The sequence below is a fragment of the Mytilus edulis genome, chromosome 3 (assembly GCF_963676685.1).
Source record: "Mytilus edulis chromosome 3, xbMytEdul2.2, whole genome shotgun sequence".
In the NCBI taxonomy this organism is placed as follows: domain Eukaryota; kingdom Metazoa; phylum Mollusca; class Bivalvia; order Mytilida; family Mytilidae; genus Mytilus; species Mytilus edulis.
In genome coordinates, this window is record NC_092346.1 from 76015534 (window position 1) to 76042643 (window position 27110).

General features: G+C 32.2%; 1 protein-coding gene across 1 annotated transcript; it reads right to left on the reverse strand.

The window, feature by feature from the left end:
- Window positions 1–1392: 1392 nt before the first annotated feature.
- On the reverse strand, window positions 1393–22794 carry LOC139515427 (uncharacterized). Its single transcript, XM_071304997.1, has 4 exons — window positions 22744–22794; window positions 19304–19490; window positions 12339–12650; window positions 1393–1460 (listed from the first exon to the last, which is right to left on the reverse strand). The coding sequence occupies exons 1-4, from the start codon at window positions 22792–22794 to the stop codon at window positions 1393–1395; spliced, it is 618 nt and encodes a 205-aa protein (XP_071161098.1).
- Between the last annotated feature and the right edge of the window lie 4316 nt (window positions 22795–27110).

Consider the following 27110-nt stretch of genomic DNA (forward strand, 5'->3'; position numbering starts at 1 on the left):
TTCCCATAGGGTCCTATGTTAAACTAAGTCCCCGGCTAGCAGCCATCTTGGATGATGGATCGGCAACAAAGTAACAACACTTGGTCAGTACCTCGTAAGGAACATTCATGCCATGTTTGCTTTCATTCCATTTAGTGGTTCTCTTAAAGAAGTAATTTGTATGCATTTCCCATATATAGGGTCCTATGTTAAACTAAGTCCCCCGCTGGCGGCCATCTTGGATGATGGATCGGCTACAAAGTAACAACACTTGGTCAGCACCTCATAAGGAACATTCATGCCATGTTTGGTTCCATTCCATTCAGTGGTTCTCTAGAAGAAGTTCAAAATATTAAATTTAATGATGCCAGTACTGCTAGAAATTTATACCCTGCTTGAGAGCTTCTAAACCAAGGTTAGGTATGCTATTTACAGCAAAATTGACCTATAAGTGCTTTCAAATACCTAAAAATTGTACAATTTGTCCTCTTTGAAGGTAATTTTATAATTTTAAATAAGATAATGGGAAAAGTTTTAGAAATTTACCCCAAAAATGAGACAGACTTGAAGTTTTTCACTATGATCCTGCATTTATTTTTAAATCACTTTTTGTCGCGTTTCAACATCAACTGCTAACCTTCATAAAATCTTTATTACTGAACCAATTTTAAAAACTAAGGTACCATTTTCATCGTAACAGCTAGTAGAACACAGAAAATATAATAAAAATTGAGGCAGGAGGGGAAAAATTTCACCTTAAGGTAGCACTCCACAGTTAGGTGTGTAGTTTCGCATTTTGGCCCCTGTGGATTTTTCAAATATGAGAGCTAGTGTGCAATAAAATTCATTTTTGGATAGCTGAGTATTAAAATAGCCTTTGTATTGGGTTTATATGAACATTTATCAGCACCTCATAAGGAACATTCATGCCATGTTTGGTTCCATTCCATCCAGTGGTTCTCTAGAAGAAGTTCAAAATGTAAATTGTTAACGACGACGGATGACAACGGACGACGACGGATGACGACGGACGACGACGGACGACGACGGACGCCAAGTGGTGAGAAAAGATCACTTGGCCCTTCGGGCCAGGTGAGCTAAAAATGCCTTTTTTGGCCTTCTTTTTGCCCATAATTCCGACACTTTTAGGACCATAACCCCCAAAATCAATCCCAACCTTCCTTTAGTGGTTATAAACCTCGTGTTTAAATTTTATTGATTTCTATTGACTTATACTAAAGTAATAAACCGGAAACCATCTGATTTCAGACGACGCTGCAACGATAGTGAAGACAATGACACCGACAGCGTGATACCAATATAAGACCAAAAAAATAAAAATTTTAAAGAGTTCAAAAGATAAATAACTATATATTAAAGTATCTTTCAATAACTTACATGACAAAAAGTTACTTACTGTATAACTGGACAGCTGTAGGTAATGTTTGATAGAATTGAATCCTCTTCTAAGCAAGTATAATCTATAATAATAAAAAAAAATCACCAATATAATATATTTTCAAGAGATAAAAAAATAAATGGGGAATGTTTCCCTGGAACACAGATGATGCCCTTGCTTGCACATAACATTATGAAGGGACATAAATCAGGAACTGTGACACTACCCAAAGTTTTGTGGTAATAAGCATTGTTTATATGTTTCATAACATTTGCTTGAGGCTACAAGGTAAAGTTCAAACGAATTGTCCTCAATTCGAGAAATAAACAATGACTTTACAAAATTATATACACTCTATTCATACAGATTTTGCGTTGAAATGGTTACCTTAATTCTTAAGAAAAATAACTGTGGAAAATATTTTCAGTTCAATATCAGCAGATCAGTAAAAGTGATCAATAGATATCTTATAAAATAAATGGGGAATGTGTCCATTATAGGGACACAGATGATGCCCCTGCTAGCATATCACGTTATAAAAGGACTTAACTCTAGAGCTGTCAAAATTTGAACTTTAACAGAGTTTAGTGGTAAAAGCATTATATACATTTCATTAAATTTAATTGAGAGAGACCTGAAATGAACAAAAAAATTCCATTTGTAAAGGGGCATAACCCTAGAATGGTACTCAAAGTGTTTGTAATCACTGAATGATAAAGATTGCTTTAATTTATCAGTGGGAAGTAAAATTAAATATTGCATTGAATAAATCATTGGTTGTAGTTGATTCTGGAAAAAGAAAATGAACTTTAATTGTCAAAGAAGATTTTAAAAACAAAACTTTTATATTTTTAGAACAGCAATTTTTCCTTTTGTAAAAGGGCATAGCTCTGTTACTGTTAGCAGTTGAACTGTAAAATTCAAACTTGGCTGGTGATTTGTGATAATTATCATTGTGTAAAAGTTTCATAACAAATGGTTGACTCTTGAAAATTAAAGCTAGAGAAGGGAAACCAATTTTGGGACTTACAGATGGACGGACAAGGGTAAGACTTCAAGCCGTCTCTGCTACAGCGGGGTCTACTGCTATGGTGGGGGCATAAAAATCTCAACAATAATTTATGAAATTAATTTGGAAATATTTATATATTTCATATAGGAACTTTTATTCAATCAATGCCAAACGGTACACGTGTGTTCATTTTGTTTCCTTCTTAAATTGTGGTTATAAGGTACAAGAAACAGTCATCATTGCGTTTTTAATCATGTAAAATTTTGATAAGAAATTAAGACTTTAACAGATTTTAGTTTTTTCCAGCATTCAACAAATCGGGTCACAACCCACTTACCTATGTCAACCAAAAAAGTTACAAATACTTGATTTTCTCTGTTATTAGAAGGAATATTAATTTAAAACTTTGTGAATTTGGTTTTGAAGTAATGATGAACATATTTAGATGAGTAAACAAGAATGTGTCCTCAGTACACGAATGCCCCACTCGCACTATCATTTTCTATGTTCAGTGGACCGTGAAATTCGGGTAAAATCTCTAATTTGGCATTAAAATTAGAAAGATCATATCCTAGGGAACATGTGTACCAAGTTTGAAGTCAATTGGACTTCAACTTCATCAAAAACTACCTTGACCAAAAACTTTAACCTGAAGCGGGACAGACGGACGAACAGACAGACAGACGGATGGACGAACGGACGCACAGACCAGAAAACATAATGCCCCTTTACTATCGTAGGTGGGGCATAAAAATCACATTTTAGGGTCTTATAGAACCTACTCCTTTCAACTTTTAAATCATTAATATTCATGATATAGTTCACATTTGAATGTCTCACTTTAAATCTAATACTGTAAAACAAGTGTACATGGACTTTCTTTCAATAGTCCTTTACCAGCTGAAGAGCACACTCACTCACGGTGCCAGTGAAAATCCCCGATACATATTACAAGTAAGTGTAAACAAACATTGAGGTAAAATTGTGTAAATTGATCATGAAAGAAAATTAATTACACTTAATCATTTAGTAATGGTTATGACAAAATTTAATTAACAAATAGAAACTCATACTAAAGAAATAAAGCATTGCTCTATTGCATGTCTATCAATCTAACTTATTTCTCAACTTCTCTATGATTCTGTGTTGGTTGTTCGGTTTGGCAAAAATCGTGCAAAGAGGACTTAATTTTAAGTTATATGAAACCTCAAATTAAAAAATATATGATGCATATGTTTTTTATAACAAAGTAGATAGTTTTCATTAATAAACCTTATGTACATTTACTTTTTCTGAGGAAAATTCTTTAATTTGTCAACATTTAGAAGAACTTTACTTTTTTTTAATTGCTTGCTTCCAGGAAGCAATTCACCGACATATTTTCCAGATGAAAGTAACCTTAGTGTGGCCCTTCTCTTTAAATCTGGTGATCGCAATACATATGGATCTGTCACTGAAATAAACTATTATCTGATTGGACATGTTATACACATGCTCAATATCCATGCTTCTTTGTTGATTGTTTACTATAAGATGACAATCGGTAAACAGCGGCTTCAAAACACGACAATAAATGAACTGTAATATTTTCACATCATAACAGAGAGAAAAAAACTAGAGGCTCTAAAGAGCCTGTGTCGCTCACCTGTATTTACTGATGCTTTGGAAATCATGTGAAATAAGGTTAAAATCATAATTTATAGTATAAGATATCATTATAAGACATGTTAGATACTATAATAATATCTACCATATAATAGCAAAAAAACTGCAAAATTTCCATAAAATTACTAACTCAGGGGCAGCAATCCAACAACTGATTGTCGGATTTGTCTGAAAATTTCAGGGCAGATATATCTAAATCTGATGAACATTTTTGCCACCAGTCAGATTTGCTCTAAATGCTTCAGTTTCAGAGATATAAACCAAAAACTGCATTTTACCCTATGTACTATTTTTAGCCATGTCGGCCATCTTGGTTCACGGGCAGGGTCATCCGACTCATTTTTTAAACTATATACTCTTAATTATGATGATTGTGAATAAGTTTGGTTACATTTTGTCTTAGTAGTTTCAGAGGAGAAGATTTTTGTAAAAGATTACAAAAATTTAAGAAAAATTGGTAAAATTGACTATAAAGGGCAATAACTCCTGAAGGGGTCAACTGACCATTTTAATCATTTGACTTAGTTGTTGATATTACTTTGCTGAACATTATTGAAGTTTATTATATACTTATATATAGTAGTAAATAAAGATAAATTGTATGTGTAATACAGTCAATGGCAAGCGTGCTGTTTCAATCGATATCATCACGGTTGCAAAAGCTTTATCACACCTTTAATCTGTATGACGTCAGGTCATCGATTGCTGTCACTGTTGCAAAGGCTTTATCAAATCCCTAATCTGTATGACGTCATGTTAAACCTATAATCTGTATGACGTCATTTCAAACCTCCTTATCTGTATGATGTCATGTTACTTAAAAAAACATCTACTTGAGGTATATGTATATAATAAAGTGTATACGATATGGCTTTTTCAATATCACACACCATATCAACCCTCAACCAATATAATCCATCGAGCAGAGCTCTTGGGATTATATTGGTGTCTCGGGTTGATACTGATGTGATATTTAAAAAGCCATATGATATTCTCTATTTATAGTTTATCTCTATCTATAATAATATTCAAGATAATAACCAAAAACGGCAAAATTTCCTTAAAATTACCAAGCAAGGAGTAGCAACCCAACAACGGGTTGTTCAATTCATCTGAAAATTTCAAGGCAGATAGATCTTCACCTGATAAACAATTTAAACCGATGTCAGATTTGCTCTAAATGCTTTGGTTTCAGAGTTATAAGCCAAAATCTATATTTTATCCATATGTTCTACTTTTAGCCATGGCAGCCATCTTAGTTGGCTGGCTTGGTCAACGGACACAATTTTTAAACTACATACTCTAATGATGATTGTGGACAAGTTTGCTTAAATTTGTCTTAGTAGTTTCAGAGGAGAAAATTTTTGTAAAAGATTACAAAAATTTACGAAAAATTGTTAAAATGGGTCCTTAATGGGTCAATTGACCATTTTGATCATGTTGACTTATTTATAGATCTTACTTTGCTGAACATTATTGTTGTTCACAGTTTATCTCTATCTATACTAATATTCAAGATAATAACCAAAAAACAGCAAAATTTCCTTAAAAACACCAATTTAGGGGCAGCAACCCAACAACGGGTTCTCCGATTCATCTGAAAATTTCAGAGCAGATAGATTTTGACCTGATTAACAATTTAACACCATGTCAGATTTGCTCTACATGCTTTGGTTTCAGAGATATAAGCCAAAATCTACATTTTACCCCTATGTTCTATTTTTAGCCATGTAGCGGCCATTTTGGTTGGTTGGCAGGGTCACCGACACATTTTTTAAACTGGATACCCCAATGATGATTATGGACAAGTTTGGTTTAATTTGGCCCAGTAGTTTCAGAGAAGAAGATTATTGTAAATGTTAACGACAACGGACAACGATGACGGACAATGACAGAAGCCGGACACAAAGTGATGAGAAAAGCTCACTTGGCCCTTCGGGCCAGGTGAGCTAAAAATTGATGATTATACGATATTTTAGTATAAAAATGATAAAATGGTGCACAAAAGACTAAGTTTATGATATATACATGCATTTTTTCGAGAATTGGATAAATATTATTTTTCACCATTCACTCGTTTCATATGACTTTTAAAAGTATTGTATATACATGTATTGGTTTAATAATTTCCTAAACTTTAAATTTTAAGTAATTTGTTCGGAAGCAAGACAACTCGCCCCACTGGCAAACCCTCACATCAAATGGCCCCACTTTTTACAAAATCGCCCCACTCTTGTTTACCAACTGGCCCTTCTTATGATTAGGGTTTAGTTCTGTTAAACTTACTCCTACCAACTTATCAGAAAGAGGTAAAATCCAAATGAATATATAATTAAAGTCTGCCAACTCGCCCCAGTTAAATGAAAACTTATATATATATCATGTATATAAAGAATACAGTGTCTCGCCTACTTTTGCTGTTAATCGCAGAATCCACAAAAATGAGGAAAAACATCAATAGCAAGAATGTGTCCAAAGTACACGGATGCCCCACTCGCACTATCATTTTCCATGTTCAATGGACCATGAAATTGGATAAAAAATATAATTACCGGTAGGCATTAAAATTAGAAAGATAATATCATAGGGAACATGTGTACTAAGTTTCAAGTTGATTGGACTTCAACTTCATCAAAAACTACCTTGACCAAAAACTTTAACCTGAAACATGCACTTTCATTTTCTATGTTCAGTGGACTGTGAAATTGGGGTCAAAAGTTTAATTTGGCTTTAAAATTAGAAAGATCATATCACAAGGAACATGTGTACTAAGTTTCAAGTTGATTGGACTTCAACTTCATCAAAAACTACCTTGACTAAAAACTTTAACCTGAAACATGCACTTTCATTTTCTATGTTCAGTGGACCGTGAAATTGGGGTCAAAAGTTTAATTTGGCTTTAAAATTAGAAAGATCATATCATAAGGAACATGTGTACTAAGTTTCAAGTTGATTGGACTTCAACTTCATCAAAAACTACCTTGACCAAAAACTTTAACCTGAAACATGCACTTTCATTTTCTATGTTCAGTGGACCGTGAAATTGGGGTCAAAAGTTTAATTTGGCTTTAAAATTAGAAAGATCATATCATAAGGAACATGTGTACTAAGTTTCAAGTTGATTGGACTTCAACTTCATCAAAAACTACCTTGACCAAAAACTTTAACCTGAAACATGCACTTTCATTTTCTATGTTCAGTGGACCGTGAAATTGGGGTCAAAAATTTAATTTGGCTTTAAAATTAGAAAGATCATATCATAAGGAAGATGTGTATTAAGTTTCAAGTTGATTGGACTTCAACTTCATCAAAAACTACCTTGACCAAAAACTTTAACCTGAAGCGGGACAGACGGACGAACGAACAGATGGACGAACGAACAGACAGACGAACGGACGCACAGACCAGAAAACATAATGCCCCTCTACTATCGTAGGTGCGGCATAAAAATATTCCTCTTGATACTATCTTTTGATTGTAAGAAGCTTCTGTCCAAGTTTGATAAAAATCTAGGATAGTTTATGAATCTAATAAATGTTATAACAAGAATGTGTCCTCAGTACACGAATGCCCCACTCGCACTATCATTTTCCATGTTCAGTGGACCGTGAAATTGGGGTAAAAACTCTAATTTGGCATTAAAATTAGAAAGATCATATCATAGGGGACATGTGTACTAAGTTTGAAGTCGATTGGACTTAAACTTCATCAAAAACTACCTTGACCAAAAACTTTAACCTGAAGCGGGACAGACGGACGGACGAACGGACGGACGAACGAACGGACAGACGGACAGACGGACGCACAGACCAGAAAACATAATGCCCCTCTACTATCCTAGGTGGGGCATAAAAACTTTAACTGTAGACTCTATTTAATGATAACTGGAAGAATCAAAGTCCTCAGAATAGCACTTCTGGAAAGTTTGCAACTGTAGATGTGTATTATTTCAAATAGGTTATAGATATAGGAAGATGTGGTGTGAGTGCCAATGAGACAACTCTCCATCCAATTAACAATTTATAAAAGTAAACCATTAAAGGTCAATGTATGGCCTTCAACACAGAGCCTTGGCTCACACCGAACAACAAGCTATAAAGGGCCCCAAAATTACTAGTGTAAAACCATTCAAACGGGAAAACCAATGGTCTAATCTATATAAAAAACGAGAAACGAGAAACACATATAAATTACATAAACAAACAACAACTACTGTACATCAGATTCCTGACTTATGACAGGTGCAAACATTTGCAGCGGGATTAAATGTTTTAATGGTACCGAACCTTCTCCCTTTTTCTGAAACAATAGAATAACATCACAACATAGAAAAACACACGATAAAATATCAATTGGCAGGCTTAACTCAATCAAAAAACGTAAATTAACACACTATGAACAAATAAATTTGATCTGTGATATCTGATTGCAAATGCACAGTTAATAAAATATTAGGGACAAACATTCAAGGCCAAAAAGCAAACAAACAAGTTCAAACAAAGCCATGGCAAGACACCACTGCGAAATATTTAACCCTTCAAAAATAATCACTTTTGAAAAAAAAAACGGTTTTAATAATACAGGTAAATCTTGAAGTTTATATATAAATGTAGTATGAATAAGTGAAAATTAGAAGATATTCCAAATAATCAAAGCTGGTATATAGACTATATCCATATTAATATAAAATAACAACCAGATGCTCCGCAGGGCGCAGCTTTATACAACCCCAGAGGTTGAACCCTGAACAGATGGGGCAAGTATGGACACCACATTCAAGCTGGATTCAGCTCTAAATTTGGATTGTGATTAATAGTTGACACAGCATAGGTTTCTGACACAGAATGAATGTGGTCTAATTAACTTAAAATTATTTTTTTTGCCTTTGAGCAATTCACTATGCTGTTGAATATTAATCCTCACAAAAAAATGTTTGAATAATTTTCTTTTTATTTATGAAATCTGAAATGAGAAAAATTGACCCCCCCCCCCCCCAATTTTTTTTTTCACATCCCCCTTATTCCAAAACTGATCTCAATTCAAATTTCTAATGGAGTTTGCAACAATAACTACTCATTTAAATACATTATAAAATATTAAAATGTAAAAAAAGTGCTTGTTATCACTGCATGAATGGTAAAGATTGTTTTAATTTGTCAGTTGGTAGTAAAAGTGAATATACATTGTATATTGTATAAAACAATGATTTAAGTTTATTCAACTACTATTCTGGACAAAGAAAGATAACTCCAATTGAAAATTTCTTGCTATTGCGCAATATTGTGCAAATAGATATTTCTTGCTATTGCACAATACTGTGCAATTGAAAATATTTGCTATTGAACAATACTGTGCAATTGAAGATTTCTTGTTATTGCGCAATACTGTGCAATTGAAGATTTCTTGCTATTGCGCAATACTGTGCAATTGAAAATTTCTTGCTATTGCACAATACTGTGCAATTGAAGATTTCTTGCTATTGCTGAATACTGTGCAATTAAAATTTCTTGCTATTGCACAATACTTAATATAATAATTTTGGATCCTGATTTGGACCAACTTGAAAACTGGGCCCATAATCGAAAATCTAAGTACAATTTTAGATTCAGCATATCAAATAACCCCAAGGATTCAATTTTTTTTAAAATCAAACTTAGTTTAATTTTGGACCCTTTGCACCTTAATGTAGACCAATTTGAAAACGGGACCAAAAATTAAGAATCTACAAACACAGTTAGATTTGGCATATCAAAGAACCCCAATTATTCAATTTTTGATGAAATCAAACAAAGTTTAATTTTGGACCCCGATTTGGACCAACTTGAAAACAGGGCCAATAATCAGAAATCTAAGTACAGTTTTGGATTCAGCATATCAAAGAATCCCAGGGATTCAATTTTTGTTAAAATCAAACTAAATTTAATTTTGGACCCTTTGGACCTTAATGTAGACCAATTTGAAAATGGGACCAAAAATTAAGAATCTTCATTTACTGTTAGATCGGCATATCAAACAACCCCAATTATTCAATTTTTGATGAAATCAAACAAATTTAGGCTCCCTTGGGGCCAAAACTCCCAAAATCAATCCCAACCTTCCTTTTATGGTCATAAACCTTGTGTTTAAATTTCATAGATTTCTATTTTCTTATACTAAAGTTATGGTGCGAAAACCAAGAATAATGCTAATTTGGGCCCCTTTTTGGCCCCTAATTCCTAAACTGTTGGGACCAAAACTCCCAAAATCAATCCCAACCTTCCTTTTGTGGTCATAAACCTTTTGTTTAAATTTCATAGATTTCTATTTTCTTATTCTAAAGTTATGGTGCGAAAACCAAGAATAATGCTAAATTGGGCCCCTTTTTGGCCCCTAATTCCTAAAATGTTGGGACCAAAACTCCCAAAATCAATCCCAACCTTCCTTTTGTGGTCATAAACCTTGTGTTAAAATTTCATAGATTTCTATTCACTTTTACTAAAGTTAGAGTGCGAAAACTAAAAGTATTCGGACGACTACGACGCAAGACGACGACGACGCCAACGTGATAGCAATATACGACGAAAAATTTGAATTTTTGCGGTTGTATAAAAAGGGAATTGGCAAATAGCCTATTGTCGGTGAACATTCATTCCTTTTTTATTCAAGCTGTAATCTTTTCAAAAGAGTAGAAACTCAAAATTTCCAAGAATCAGAAATCAAACACTAGTACTACATTATCTTCAAGCATAACATTTGCGATAGTCTGTCACCAGAAGTTGAGGCCGATGCCTTAGGAAAGTAGCTATAGCAAGTTGTAGCATTAACTTTCCAAAAACTTAAAGTCCATTTATAAGTAAAATACAGATAAACAGGTACAAAATTTTAACAAAATTTCCTCCTCGAAATTAGCTTTTGATCATAAACAAGCTTCTGTCTAAATTTGGTATAAATCCAGGATAGTATAAGAAAATTATTAAATATTTAAAAACTTTAACCTCAGAGTGAATGTATTGTTTTCTGGCAGTAAAACTAAGTAGTAAAATACAGAAAAAATGGATTTTCTTTTTACAAAATTTACCTCTGAATATGATCTTATGATCATAAACAAGCATTCTGTCCAAATGTGGTACAAATTCAGGATAGTTTAAGAAAGTTATTAAATTTTAAAAACTTTAACCACAGAGTGAATGTTATGTTTCCCAGCAGAAAAACTAAGTCCATTTACAAGTAAAATAAAGAAAAATAGAATTTTATTTTTACAAAATTTACTTCTGGATACTATCTTATGATCATAAAAAAGCTTCTGTCCAAGTTTGGTACAAAACCAGGACAGTTTAAGAAAGTTATTAAAATTTCAAATACTTTAACCACAGAGTGAATATTTGTGGACATCACCGCAGCCGACAGAATGTAGGATCGCTATGTCTCTCTTTTTCGACTAAAGTCGAAGGCTCGACAAAAAATCATAAATCTATTATATGAAAATATAATTGTAGATACATTATTTATTATTATGTAATTTACATATTTATTGGAGAATAACTTTATTCTTGCAAGCTTGGTTATTTGTTAAACAAATGCAAAGAAACTTGTTAATTGTATCATAATCCGATATAGTTATAGACAATAGACAAATATTTATTTGCACAAACACATTTACATTAAATTGGTTAAGGCATACAGCATTTAGACATTGAACTGACAATTATTAAATAAAGTTATCATAACAATTTAAGGATTCCAATTTAACAGCAATTTGATTTTATAGCAATTAACAGATTGGTTTCTACTGTTGTCTTCAAATTAAGAATAATTAAACACTTACCGTAACCCACAATCAGTGAAAGACATGCATTCATTTACAATAAGGGTGTGTCATGTTTTTGCTAGTAAATATGGTAAAAGTATCAGTTTTTCATCAGTTGGGTGTTGATGTCACAGATATGCTGAAACTTTAACTTCTTTCTGCTTTGTTTAAACAAAAAGATAAGAAGTACATAATAGATGATGCTTTTCTAAGGTTTTCAAAGGTATTCATTTCGTTAATAAGTGGGGCGAGTTGGCAGGCCTGCCTATATACAATCGAATTTTACCCTTTTTCATAAGTGGGGCAAGTTGGAAAACAAGAGTGGGGCGATTTGCCAGTGGGGCGAGTTTTCATGGATTCAGTTTGTTTTATATGACTTTAACATAACCATCATGACCATACTACTATTCAGTTAATTCGGCATTTCAAAATATTTCTAATTTGATGGCAAAATGCCTCCAAATTATATGATAATTATATGACACTGCCTTAATTACCTTGATTTAACTTAGAACTTTCAGTACATGTATTCAGATAACAGGAACAGTCTTCTTGTGTCGGTTTACAATAACAACTGTCCATAGGTGATGATACAAATATGTAGCCTCTATTGTAATCACATCTACATGTTCTGTCTTCTGTTGTTGACCCATTTGTATGAACCTCTTGGCCTTCCTCCTTGCAAACAGACTTCTGATAAACACATTTGTTTCCAACATTTGAAAACATAGGCCATGCTTGGTACCTGTTAGGAGGACATCTACGGGTATTCAAGTTACCGCTTACTGAATCCAGAATAGGATAAACACCTAGAAATTAAAAAACTTTTAGCTAATAACTTCAAACTTAGTCTTTCAAAGGAGATGTTCATGTATAATGTTTAATTTTTCAATACTGTAAATAATCAAATGTTACAGTTTCATGTAACAATGAAATTAATACAGTTATCCACAAAAATAGACAAAAGAAAATCAGTCATTTTAAGGGAGTTCGTTTCTCAGTTTCAAAGTAATTAACTTTTCGAAACACTAGTTTATATTGATAGTGGCCCCATAGAAAATATCAATGGAATTCCAGTGGAATACCAGTTGATTCAACTGGAATGCCACTGGTTTACAGTGACTCATTGGAATTCCACTGGTAAATCATATAAAACTAAAAATTCCAGTGGAATTTGATTGGTGATTCCACTGGAATGACATTTGAAAATTTTACCACTGTAATTCCACTGGAATAATGACATTTGAAAATTTTACCACTGTAATTCCACTGGAATACATTGTTGGGTTGCATGATTTAATTATCATTTAGATACTGATGGGCATTATTTTTGGTAGAAAAAGTGCTTATATTAAATTCCAATGACTATTCTCAGTACAATTCATTTGTACCTAGTCCAAATAGTTATAATGTCTTGAAAGGCAATTTAATTGTTGCTGTGACAACTTCTGCAGCAACGTGCACAGCAAAAAAAATAAAATTGCCATTCTGTTCAAAAATGTTTTTAATGCATCACCCTTATTTGTTTCTTATACATTGAAATTTATCTGAATACAGCCTCTCCAATCATACCGGCCAGATTAAGAAGACCCAGCAGATTTGCATTATATTAAATGGTTATTCCTTGAAATCGGATACCAGCCGGTATTGTTGTATTTAAATAATTATATCATTATAACTCATTCTCGAAAAATGGGCCTTGTCATCTGAAATGATTTAAAATTACTGATCCGTACGTTTCATTTGTATAACTGTATCCTTCAAATTGTACGGTCAATAAGAATTAATCAGGTCACCTAATAGTACGAGGCTGTAATTTCTCATCACCTGTCAATTTCGTTTCATTGCTTATGACAAGGTGTAACGCTTACAGCACAAGCATAAAGGAGTATCGTTACTGTACCTCTATCCTCAATGTAGAACATTTTAACTAATTATTCGTGAAATATCATTAATGTATGGTATTTTTATTTTTTCCTGCAAAATAAAAAAAATAAAATAGATGAAATAGAAGTTGTAGCTGTATTTTACGATAGATATTATATACAAAACTAAAATTCACAAAGGAAAACGTATATTTTGATGAAATTGAAATACATTTTAAAACCAGATGCTCCGCAGGGCGTAGCTTTATACGACCGCAGAGGTTGAACCCTGAATGGTTGGGGCAAGTATGGACACAACATTCAAGCTGGATTCAGCTCTAAATTTGGATTGTGATTAAATAGTTGACACAGCATAGGTTTCTGACACAGAATGAATGTGTTCTAATGAACTTAAATTTTTTGTTTTCTCTTAGAGCAATTCACTATGCTGTTGAATATTAATCCTCTCAAAAAAATGTTTGAAGAAATTTTCTTTTTTATTTATGAAATTTCAAATGAGAAAAATTGAACCCAATTTTTTTAATCACATCCCCCTTTCCCTTATTCCAAAACTAATCTCAATTAAAATTTCTAATGGAGTTTGCAACAATAACTACTCATTTAAATACATCATAAAATATTAAGATGTAAAAAAACTGCTTGTTATCACTGAATGGTAAAGATTATTTTAATTTATCAGTTGGTAGTAAAAAGTGAATATACATTGTATATTGTATATAACAAAGATTTAAGTTGATTCTGGACAAAGAAAGATAACTCCAATTAAAAAAAAATCTTGCTATTGCACAATATTTTGCAATTAGATATTTCTTGCTTACTATTCTGAACAAAGAAAGATAACTCTAATTAAAAAAAAATTTGCTATTTCACAATATTGTGCAATTAGATATTTCTTGCCATTGCGCAATACTGTGCAATTGAAAAGACTTGCTATTGCACAATACTTAATATAATAATTTTAGATCCTGATTTGGACCAACTTGAAAACTGGGCCCATAATAAATATCTAAGTACATTTTTGGATTCAGCATATCAAAGAACCCCAAGATTTCAATTTTTGTTAAAATCAGACTAAGTTTAATTTTGGACCCTTTGGACTTTAGTGTAGACCAATTTGAAAACAGGACCAAAAATGAAGAATCTACATACACAGTTAGATTTGGTATATCAAAGAACCCCATTTAATCAATTTTTGATGAAATCAAACAAAGTTTAATTTTGGACCCCGATTTGGACCAACTTGAAAACTGGGCCAATAATCAAGAATCTAAGTACATTTTTAGATTCAGCATATCAAAACCTAACTGATTCATTTTTTGTCAAAATCAAACTAAGTTTAATTTTGGACCCTTTGGACCTTAATGTAGACCAATTTGAAAACGGGACCAAAAGTTAAGAATCTACATACACAGTCATGACAGTTAGATTCGGCATATCAAAGAACCCCAGTTATTCAATTTTGATGAAATCAAACAAAGTTTAATTTTGGACCCTTTGGGCCCCTTATTCTGTTGGGACCAAACTCCCAAAATCAATACCAACCTTCTTTTTATGGTCATAAACCTTGTGTTTAAATTTCATAGATTTCTATTTACTTATACTAACGTTATGGTGCGAAAACCAAGAAAAATGCTTATTTGGGTCCCTTTTTGGCCCCTAATTCCTAAACTGTTGGGACCTAAACTCCCAAAATCAATACCTACCTTCCTTTTGTAGTCATTAACATTGTGTTCAAATTTCATTGATTTCTATTTACTTAAACTAAAGTTATTGTGCGAAAACCAAGAATAATGCTTATTTGGGCCCTTTTTTGGCCCCTAATTCCTAAACTGTTGAAACCAAAACTCCCAAAATCAATCCCAACCGTTCTTTTGTGGTCATAAACCTTGTGTCAAAATTTCATAGATTTCTATTAACTTAACTAAAGTTATAATGCGAAAACCAAGAAAATGCTTATTTGGGCCCTTTTTGGCCCCTAATTCCTAAAATGTTGGGACCAAAACTCCCAAAATCAATACCAACCTTCCTTTTGTGGTCATAAACCTTGTGTTAAAATTTCATAGATTTCCATTCACTTTTACTAAAGTTAGAGTGCGAAAACTAAAAGTATTCGGACGCAGGACGACGACGACGACGACGACGACGACGCTGACGCCAACGTGATAGCAATATACGACGAAAAATATACGACGAAAAATTTTTCAAATTTTGCGGTCGTATAAAAATTCTCAAACACCCATATTAAGGGGAAGTAACTTTTGTTGATTTTAAATTTCTACAAACCGGCAAACCGCAAATCGGCTGTTTTCGTGGTCTAACGGACGACCGGTTTTTAGAAGTTCACTGAAATACCATTACAGGGACGAATCAACTTCGGGCCGATATTATATGGCACGAGATTGACACCTTGACTTAAACGCACTTGTATGTAAAAATTTAATTCAGTTGTGTGTATGTTTATTTGGTGAAATTAATAAGTCGCTAGTTCTTTATCTTCAGGGGATAAAAAGGGGGAGGGTAATTAATTTGCAAAAAAAATTAAAATAGCCTTCCAAGACGTCATAATTATTTGGACTAGCTTCCAATCTACTGTATAAACATGCAATAATATTTCTATTGAATTTGTTGCTTCAAATTGTATTGAACAAATGATTCTTTGTGGATTTTTTTGATACTTTTAGGGCATTTAATGATATTTTTAAATGGAGCTGCCAATGGAACAGATTGCATGCAGATATTCCAGTTACCATAATTTACTCAGCAATACTAGTTGGAAGTACAGAGACAGCAAATTAATTAACAGAAAGGAGAACATGACATGTATCCTTTTGCATAAATAACCCAGGAATCCCAGTGGCAGTGCAATTTGAATTGGTGCATGTATATCCTGCTGGGATTTATTTTTGGGATCCTGCTTTTTTTTCTGGGAATCCCAGTATATTCCAATCAAAATCCCAGTATATTTCCACTGGGATTTACAATTTTATCTCAGTACATTTACATCTGGATCTTGCTTCTTTTGCGGGAATCCTGATGTAAATCCCGGTGAAAATAGGTGGGATAACAATTGGAATCCCATCAGAATTCCAGTCTGAATTCCAGTGGAATCCCAGATTTATTTTCTCTTCGGTTGGTTTCAGAGATATTAGCCAAAATCTACATTTTACCCCTATGTTCTATTTTTAGCCAAGGCTGCCATCTTGGTTGGTTTGGCGGGTCACCAGACACATTTTGCAAACTAGATACCCCAATGATGATTGTGGCCAAGTGTGGTTACATTTGGCCCAGTAGTTTCAGAGGAAAAGATTTTTGTAAAAGTTAACGACGACGGACGCCAAGTGATGAGAAAAGCTCGGAGCTAAAAATAAGCTCAGAGGAAAATTCAAAACGGAAAGTCCCTTTTAATGTTTAATAAAATGACAAAATCAAAAGCTCACACACATCAAACCTGTTGCTTCGCAGGGTGCATCATTATACGACCGCAGAGGTTGAACCCTGAACGGTTGGGGCAAGTATGGACACAACATTCAAGCTGGATTCAGCTCTAAATTTGGATTGTGATTAAATAGTTGACACAGCATAGGTTTCTGACACAGAATGAATGTGGTCTAATGAACTTAAACAAAAAATTTTGCCTTTGAGCAATTCACTATGCTGTTGAATATTAATCCTCTCAAAAAAATGTTTGAAGAAATTTTCTTTTTATTTATGAAATCTGAAATGAAAAAAATTGCCCCCATAATTTTTTTTTCACATCCCCCTTTCCCTTATTTCAAAACTGATCTCAATTCAAATTTCTATTGAAGTTTGCAACAATAACTACTCATTTAAATACATCATAAAATATTAAAATGTAAAAAAGTGCTTGTTATTACTGAATGGTAAAGATTGTTTTAATCTATCAGTTGGTAGTAAAAGTGAATATACATTGTATATTGCATAAAACAATGATTTAAGTTGATTCAACTACTATTCTGGACAAAGAAAGATAACTCCAATTGAAATCCAATTGGAATTTCTTGCTATTGCACAATATTGTGCAATTAGATATTTCTTGCTATTGTGCAATACTGTGCAATTGAAAATATTTGCTATTGCACAATACTGTGCAATTGAAGATTTCTTGCTATTGCACAATACTGTACAATCGAAGATTTCTTGCTATTGCACAATACTGTGCAATTGAAGATTTCTTGCTATTGCTGAATACTGTGCAATTGAAAATTTCTTGCTATTGCACAATACTTAATATAATAATTTTGGAACCTGATTTGGACCAACTTGAAAACTGGGCCCATAATCAAAAATCTAAGTACATGTTTAGATTCAGCATATCAAAGAGGCCCAAGAATTCAATTTTTGTTAAAATCAAACTTAGTTTAATTTTGGACCCTTTGGACTTTAATGTAGACCAATTTTAAAACGGGACCAACAATTAAGAATCTACATACACAGTTAGATTTGGCATATCAAAGAACCCCAATTATTCAATTTTTGATGAAATCAAACAAAGTTTTATTTTGGACCCTGATTTGGACCAACTTGAAAACTGGGCCAATAATCAAAAATCTAAGTACATTTTTAGATTCAGCATATCAAAGAACCCCAAGGATTCAATTTTTGTTAAAATCAAACTAAGTTTAATTTTGGACCCTTTGGACCTTAATGTAGACCAATTTGAAAACAGGACCAAAAATTAAGAATCTACATACACAGTTAGATTCGGCATATCAAAGAACCCCAATTATTCAATTTTTGATGAAATCAAACAAAATTTAATTTTGGACCCTTTGGGCCCTTCATTCCTAAACTGTTGGGACCAAAACTCCCAAAATCAATACCGACCTTCCTTTTGTGGTCATAAACATTGTGTTTAAATTTCATTGATTTCTATTAACTTAAACTAAAGTTATTGTGCGAAAACCAAGAATAATGCTTATTTAGGCCCTTTTTTGGCCCCTAATTCCTAAACTGTTGGAACCAAAACTCCCAAAATCAATCCCAACCTTTCTTTTGTGGTCATAAACTTTGTGTCAAAATTTCAAAGATTTCTATTAACTTAAACTAAAGTTATAGTGCGAAAACCAAGAAAATGCTTATTTGGGCCCTTTTTGGCCCATAATTCCTAAAATGTTGGGACCAAAACTCCCAAAATCAATCCCAACCTTCCTTTTGTGGTCATAAACCTTGTGTTAAAATTTCATAGATTTCTATTCAGTTTTACTAAAGTTAGAGTGCGAAAACTAAAAGTATTCGGACGACGACGACGACGACGACAACGACGCCAACGTGATAGCAATATACGACGAATTTTTTTTCAAATTTTGCGGTCGTATAATGAATTGATAACAACTGTCATATTTCTGACTTGGTAAAGGCAGTAGAAAATGGTGGATTAAACCTGGTTTAAAAGCTAGCTAAACCTCTCACTTGTATGCATGACAGTAGCTTAAAATACCATTATATAGACGAAATGTGTAAACAAAACAAACCGACATAATCTATTGATTGGTTAAAATGTCAAAAATAGGGGTACAACAGTCAACATTGTTATAATATCAATCTTCTGTAAATACCTGGAGATGTAACTTTCTTTTCTTTACAAGTCTCATTAAGTGCATCCTCTTCAGAAAGCTGCAAGCAGTGGTAGTTACTTGGATTTGATGGACATTTCAATCTTGCAACAGATACCAACAATATTCTCTCGGGACAAGAATAGAAATTTTTAGCAAATAGAGTTGATGGTCTACTTTTAAGTGTTTGCTGAAAAAATAAGTGTGAATAAAAGAGAGTGTGATAGAGAACACAACAGTTCAGCAGGTTGACTCCATATCAATTACACTATAATTTCCATTAATTTTGCATAATTCAACAGCACATATCTTGAGTTAACCAAAGGTTAAGTTATTGACCCATGTTTATGCTGATTAATGCTTTGTAACAATGTTTGTCTTCTTTCATATAGGCCATCATCTGTTAGGATATAAGTATTTGGAAAAAGGAAGTTAAGCAATGAATTTCAAAATGCACCACATGGTAAAGCATTTACATGAAGCCTCATAACAAATTGAAGAAAGCTTGGATTTGTAGTTCTCCAAAAAAAGATCAAGTAGAAGAGTAGACAATTGACTGTTTGGTAACTTATAAAAGAAAATAACATATATATTGGTACTTACACAATACAAGAAAAGTATAGGGAACAGCACTTTGTTCCACCTAAAATAGATAAAACAAAAAATGTTTGTTTTTGAGGCAAAGTCTTATCAAATTGTTGGTAAACTGTCTTTATCTAAATGTTTATTGATTCTGAAGTTTTAAAACCATTTCTCAAATTTAAGTCATTGCTCTTCTTCAGCATGTTTAATTTCTCTTGCTTCTTTAATAATTAGTTTCTGCAAAAAAGTTTTTCAAAACCAACAACTCCTACATGTCCTATAGATAGGGAGTTACGACTATCCAGAGATGGGAGACAACTCTAGGGATAAGTTTTTCTTTTCCGTTTTTTGTGCAGTAAAAGGTTTATTTGAGCCAAACCACTTGTCTCATATATACTTATCTTGAGTGCATTGATTTTGAAACCAAAGGAGAAGGTTCAGTAAGACCCCTTTATGGCCCCAAAATGTAGCAGTTTTAGAAAATTGTGAAAATGTAATCTTTAAGCTATATTTTGGAAAGCAAAATGCTTCTGCTACATAAATTTGAGCTGAATTTGACAATACAATGCACAAATATCGCGTTCTAACATCATTTAGTCATGCATGCTAAATTACTGAAATCTTCAAAATTTTAGCATTTTGGTTAATTTTTAGACGGTTTCCGTCTAAAATGAAAGTGGCCGCATTCGTGTTCATTCATAATATTGAAATATAAGTTGTATTTGATGATAATACAAAACATATATAAAGGTTGAGGATGAACACGGATGCGGCCACTTTCATTTTTGACAAAAAACACCTGAAAAGTGACGTTTTTTGACATATTTGATAGATTTTTCATATTTAAGCTTGAATCAAAGAGTTTTTAATGACTAAATCAGTTAAAATCTTTCACATTAACTAATCGAATCAATTGAAATAGACACTTAAGTGTTTAAAAAGTGTCCAAAAACTTTTGTTAGATGAACCTGAAATTTGAGGCCAAAATCGGCCCTTACCGGACCTACTCCTTTGATAGATAAAATCATTTCAATTTTCGTAAAATATTCATTCAAAAATTTGAGCATGATGGTCGTAACTTTAAATGTGTGATGGTCATAAATTCAACTATAGTATTTTGAATGATGGTCGTAACCGACACAAGATGGTCGTAACTTTGAAAGATGACCATAACTCGAGTATTTAGACAAACTTTTATTAATGTATTTTAAAAGTAAAAGTAATATACTCAGATGTCATATAATGTATTTTAAAAGTAAAAGTACTAATAATATTATTTGTTACTCTGATAATGGTATGCAGACATTAACCTAGAGAATTATTAAACAAACACAGTTCTGATGTTTTCCAAACGCTCATCATTTAGGAGCAACAGTGAAAACTAATCAACTCGCATTAAGCCAAAAAGTATGTTAGGGTTATAATTATTTATATATTTTTTTACTGTACGTTAAGGCATAAAAGTATTAAATGCACGATATTCCCTCATATTTGTTTTTAATTTTATTTCATTTACAATTTTTTTTTAATCTGTTATCATGTCGGCAGATAAAATTATTAAACGTACAATTCGGAACAATCATCTTTAACTTTTAATCATCTATTGCAGTTCTTATAAACTATTGGCCTACACCATATCCAGCTTTTGGTCGTTCATGCCGAAATTAAATCCACAAATGCACTTCGGAGTCCTGGGTTATGTTCAATATCCGTAGCAGCTACGTAGTGCTACTTAGATTTTGACATATATATAATAAAACTGAACGTGTAGCTATAGACTAGTTGCTACATTGATATTGATAGCCTCTACGTAGCCTCTATGTAGCAGCTACGTTATTGAACTCAACCCTGGATCTTTTACGTGTTGTCTTTTTTTTTTATCGATTACATAACGATTATATATTGCGGTATATCATTGATATTAGTACTAAGTATTGGTACATAAAGAAAACTGAATCTATGGTGTCGCAATGAACATTGTTTTAACCTCGAAAGAAGGAATATTGTTGATATATATTTTACACTGCTACAAGCGCTGAATTGAAGAGTAAAATAAACTAGAATTGCCATTGCAAGCAATAGCAGATGTCACCCTTCCGCCTATTGCCACTAAGCAGCAGCCATTTAAAACAAGAGGCTCTCAAGAGCCTGAATCGCTCATCTGGTAAACAATGCCTTCGGCCATGTTTTTTGACGAAATAGAAAAAAAAACACAAACTTTATTTTTTACACCCTACTGATCATTCAAATGAAGTTTGGTTGAATTTGGTTGAGTAGTTTTAGAGGAGAAGATTTTTTAAAGTTAGCAAATATGATGAACAAATTGTGAAAAATTGTCATTAAAGGACAATAACCCCTTTAGGGGTCAATTGACAATTTTGGTCATATTAAATTATTTGTAGATCTTACTTTGCTGATCATTTTTGCTGTTTACAGTTTATCTTTATCTATAATAATATTCAAGATAATGACCCAAAAACTGCAAAATTTCCTTAAAATTACCAATTAAGTGGCAGCAACCCAACAATGGGTTGTTTGATTTATCTGAAAATTTCAGGGCTGATAGATCTTGTCCTAGTGAACATTTTTGCCCCCATGTCAGATTTGCTTTACATGCTTTAGTTTTTGAGATATAAGCCAAAAACTGCATTTGACCCCTATGTTCTATTTTAAGTAACGGCGGCCATGTTTTTTGACGGATCAAAAATCGAAGCACAAACTTAGTGCAGGATAATCTAAGGAACAATCATGCTAAGTTTCATCAAAATCCATTCAGTTAAGTTTCAGAGGAGAAGATGTTTGAAAAATTGTTAACGACCACAGACGACGACGACGGACGCCAAGTGATGAGAAAAACTCACATTTCCTTTTAACAGCATGAGTTTGCTTAATCTATTCATATCTATATTCATGTTTACATCGCTTATATGGTCATCAGTTGACTTTAGAGGTCAACTTGATAGTTTAAATTAGATGACGCCTAGACTAAAATACACACAAACGAAGCTACGAATGTTCATGCCTGTGTCCTGTTAATTGTTTATTTTAGACTTTTGATAGTTTGGATAAATGTTTTACATTGTTATAAATCAAATATGATAATTTGATTAAATTTCTGTGAACATGAATTTGACACCTAGTGCCCCTTTAAATGCAAAGTAATCCTGAAATTTTGTTTAAAAATTCAAAAAAAATATACGACTGTTTATATATATATTATAATTCTTTTATAAGAAATTAGATTAACATTATATTTTTGTTACTTGCACCTGACCTTCGTAACTCGCAACTCAACATTTGTTACTTGCAACTCAACCTTCGTAACTCGCAAATCAACCTTTGTAACTCGCAACTCGACCCTCGTAAGTAGCAACTCAACCCTTGGGAAGCAAGTTAACTTGTACCATTGTAAACTCGTACCAAAAAAGTTAACTCGTACCAACCTAAACCTGAACCACTGGGAAGTTGTACCATTCAGAACTTGTACCACTGTTAACTCATACTATTAAAAATATATTCAAAAATTTAAATATTTCTATGATTTTTTTTAAAACTTAACCTGACAACTTCATCGCTAATAAATAAATAAAAGACAAACAGACAAATATAAGTCCACAAGACACAACATAGAAAACGAAAGACTATAAGCAACACGAACCCCACTTAAAACTGAGGGTGATCTCAGGTGCCATTTCATATATCAGCTATGCGTATCTTCGGCAGAGTTGGGGTAATTGTAATTGTAATCGTTAATCAGCTGTAATTGATTACAATTTTTTCAAGTAATCAGTGTAATCATTAATCAGCCTCTAATCTGATTACATGTAATTTAATTTAATCAATTACTTTTCAAAATACCCTGTAATCCTGATTACTTTATGATTACATTCTGATTACAATTAAAAAAATCTAAATCAGTGTTTATGTCAAGAAATGAACCTTTTTGTTATTTATATTTACTAAATATTTTACCTGTTAAATTCTTTTTGTTTACTTTAAGCATGCTAATTGATTTGCATACTAATCATTAAAAAAATAAACTGTTACAGTATTGAAAATTCATCATTAGCCAAAGCAGAGACATATACTACCCGACTATAATTATATGTCTCTGGCCTTTAAAAAGAGATATTGTATATATATCCACAATTTACATATGTACATATATATATATATATATTTGATAATAACTTTTACATTCAAGTAAGACTTTATTTTATAAACCCTGAATTATATTTTTTTGTTAAAATTGTTATTGTTGTCAGCTTTGAATTGACAGGTAGGAGAACAATTGAGGTTTGTTTTTATTGCAATTACCAATTTAGCACAGCTGTAGGACAATACATATGATAAAAGATATCTAATTATCTAATTAGCACAAACTAAATAAAAATTGAACAAACATTTTGTTTAAATAAACAAATTTTGGTATGGATTTAATTGGACTGGACATATGTAAAATGCAATGATTTCCGTACTTATATTTTATTTACAACTTCATTTAACAATTCTATTTGAATTTTAAATACCCTTAAAAGAGTCATTAAACAACTTCATGTTTTACATTGTAATTATATTTGCTTCAGTCTTGAATAACTTGAGAATCTTAAAAGCACATCCTTGCTATTACCAACACTGTTTAAGTTCTCATTTCATTCATAATACTTGGTATGCATACCATTGCTTTTGCATAATTTTATGGGGACTACAAACCATCGCTTAAAAAGTAGTCCAAGGAAAAAGAGAATTTCTCCATGATTTTACTGTTTACTGGAAATAGGTTTCTAAAGTAGCAATTGCATCTAGAACAGTCATTGCCAATCAGAGATATTTTTTTACGAATTTAAAAAATTGTGTAAGATTCTTAATACATGTTTACACATGTACATTGTATAAGCTAATTAAACACTTGCATATATATGAAGTTCACATCACAAGAAGGTTTCATATTAAATAAATTTTTAAAAATAAAATCCTCCCACCCACCCCATTTTTTTCAAAACTTTGAATGAAAATCTACTAATTAATTTTAGTTGGCCTAATTAAAAAAATCCTTTCTCAGAATTGCTATACTAGCTATATTAAACATTTATTCATTAACACCATCCAAAATGTTATTTTCTTATTCATTGTAATCAGATGTAATCATGATTACTTTGCCAATGTAATCATTAATTTAATCAGATATTTTTAGAAATGATGTAATCGTTAATTTAATTTAATCGTACAATTGACAAAGTAATTGTAATTTAATCAATTACATTGAAAGTAATCGGACCCATCTCTGATCTTCGGCTATATATACAGTCTGTATATAGGTGATATATATAAATGAGATGAATGATAATGACCAATCAATACTATGAAAAGCATGGTCACTTTCTGGAACAACAAATGGAAGTTTTAAATGACCTTGACTGGCTATACAGCCCTTGCACGGTCTGCAAACTCTGCAACAAAGAGTTGAAATGGTATAAAAGTAGATTTCATACTTTCTAACTGTTGGTCATAAACATGATAAACAATTTTAAACCTTTAAAACACAATAAATTCTTTCATTAAATAAAGTTCCTTTTAGAAACAATAGAAAAATACCCAAATCTATTCAATGTTACTAATTTTGGAATGATGAATAATGAAATCAAATAGTTGTCGGTATAAGATTTAAAAAAAAAAGTCCATTCAAGGCAGACAACAAAGCCAATCTGTCACAGTTTTCTCTTTCCAATTAGACAAGGAAAATTAGCTACAAATTGGTCATTGTAATTTCAAATTATATACATTTTACAGACTTAAGGATGTTACCTTAGGTGATCTAAGGTAAAATTAAATAAATCAAAAATTCTTACTTGATGTGATACTTTAAGCTGGAAGAGTCTAAGTTAAAGATCAAAATAAGCTTAAAAATATTGATATGTCATGGCTGGGACCATTATATACTAACGGACCTGGAAACCTTTACACCAATCACTGTAATAATAAATATCTACATCACAGTCGTTCGAATGAGACTTTATCTCTGCTATTTATTGATAAGCCATATTGATTTGACAGTGACAGCATGCCTTAATCTTATAATTTCAGTAAAAACAAAAAAATTATTCTATAGTTTTGAGAAATGATAATCCTTAATAAAAATATAATAACTCTTATGATAAAAGTTATCTCGATCTTTGACGGTTGTTATTAATAACCAAATTCTGCCTTAAGCAAAAGTGTAAAAAATAACATCATGAACATATAAAGATTGAAATTTTCAGGATAAAATAGCCTGGGGACGATGTGGAAAAAAGTATATGATTCATTAAATTTCTTATAACTTTTGATTGAAAAGAGATACACAATTTTTTGTAAACAATATCTATATTTCTAATCCACCAATTTTAACAGTTTTTCTATATATAATCATATATGCTGACTTGTTTACCGAAATCTATTGTCTACATATAACGAATGCTTTTTTACAACCTGACACAATAAGCTGTCAATCAAAACAAAAAATCAATAATCCACTATCCAGACAATGAAATCTCAATAGATCGATCAGTTTCCAGTCCCATTAGTATAATAGTCCCAGGTCATTGAGTTCCTTTTCGAGATATTTGATTTATAAAATAGCAGTGTCTGCGCGTACTCGCATACAGGTACTCGTAGCCAAAATGCCCTTCGTAGGCTACGCATACCCAACACCAATTTTATAATAAACTGTCATATGATTGTGAATGAATCGTGAAACATATACTAAATTAATCGGTTATTTCCTGATTTTTTAAAGATAATGGCAAATATATTTTTTATAATTTGTATTCAGTAATGTATTAGTTAGAAAAAAGGAAATTAATGCACATTAAAAGTATAAAATTATACTGAATTTGAATAAATATATATATGGACCATAATTTGCTATTGGTCTCGTTTCCTATAACGATAGAAAAGTGATAAAAATGTGTATTACTGCAAGAAAAGTTGTAACTACATCTAAAGATGCCTTTATTTTTATCAACATACAAGTGTATGCTACTCTTCCCTAGAAAAAAAATTGAAATTAACAAATTTCAAAGATTTTTTGTGTCGTTTCTCGCGTTACTTTTCGCTTCCGAAGTGCAGAACGCTGACTGATTTATAGATAATCATCACCGGCAAATTCGTAACTTTTGCTTTCAAATAATAAAGAACATCGACCAATAAGAATAGTCAGAAGAAAATGCCAAGAACTATAAGTATTTCT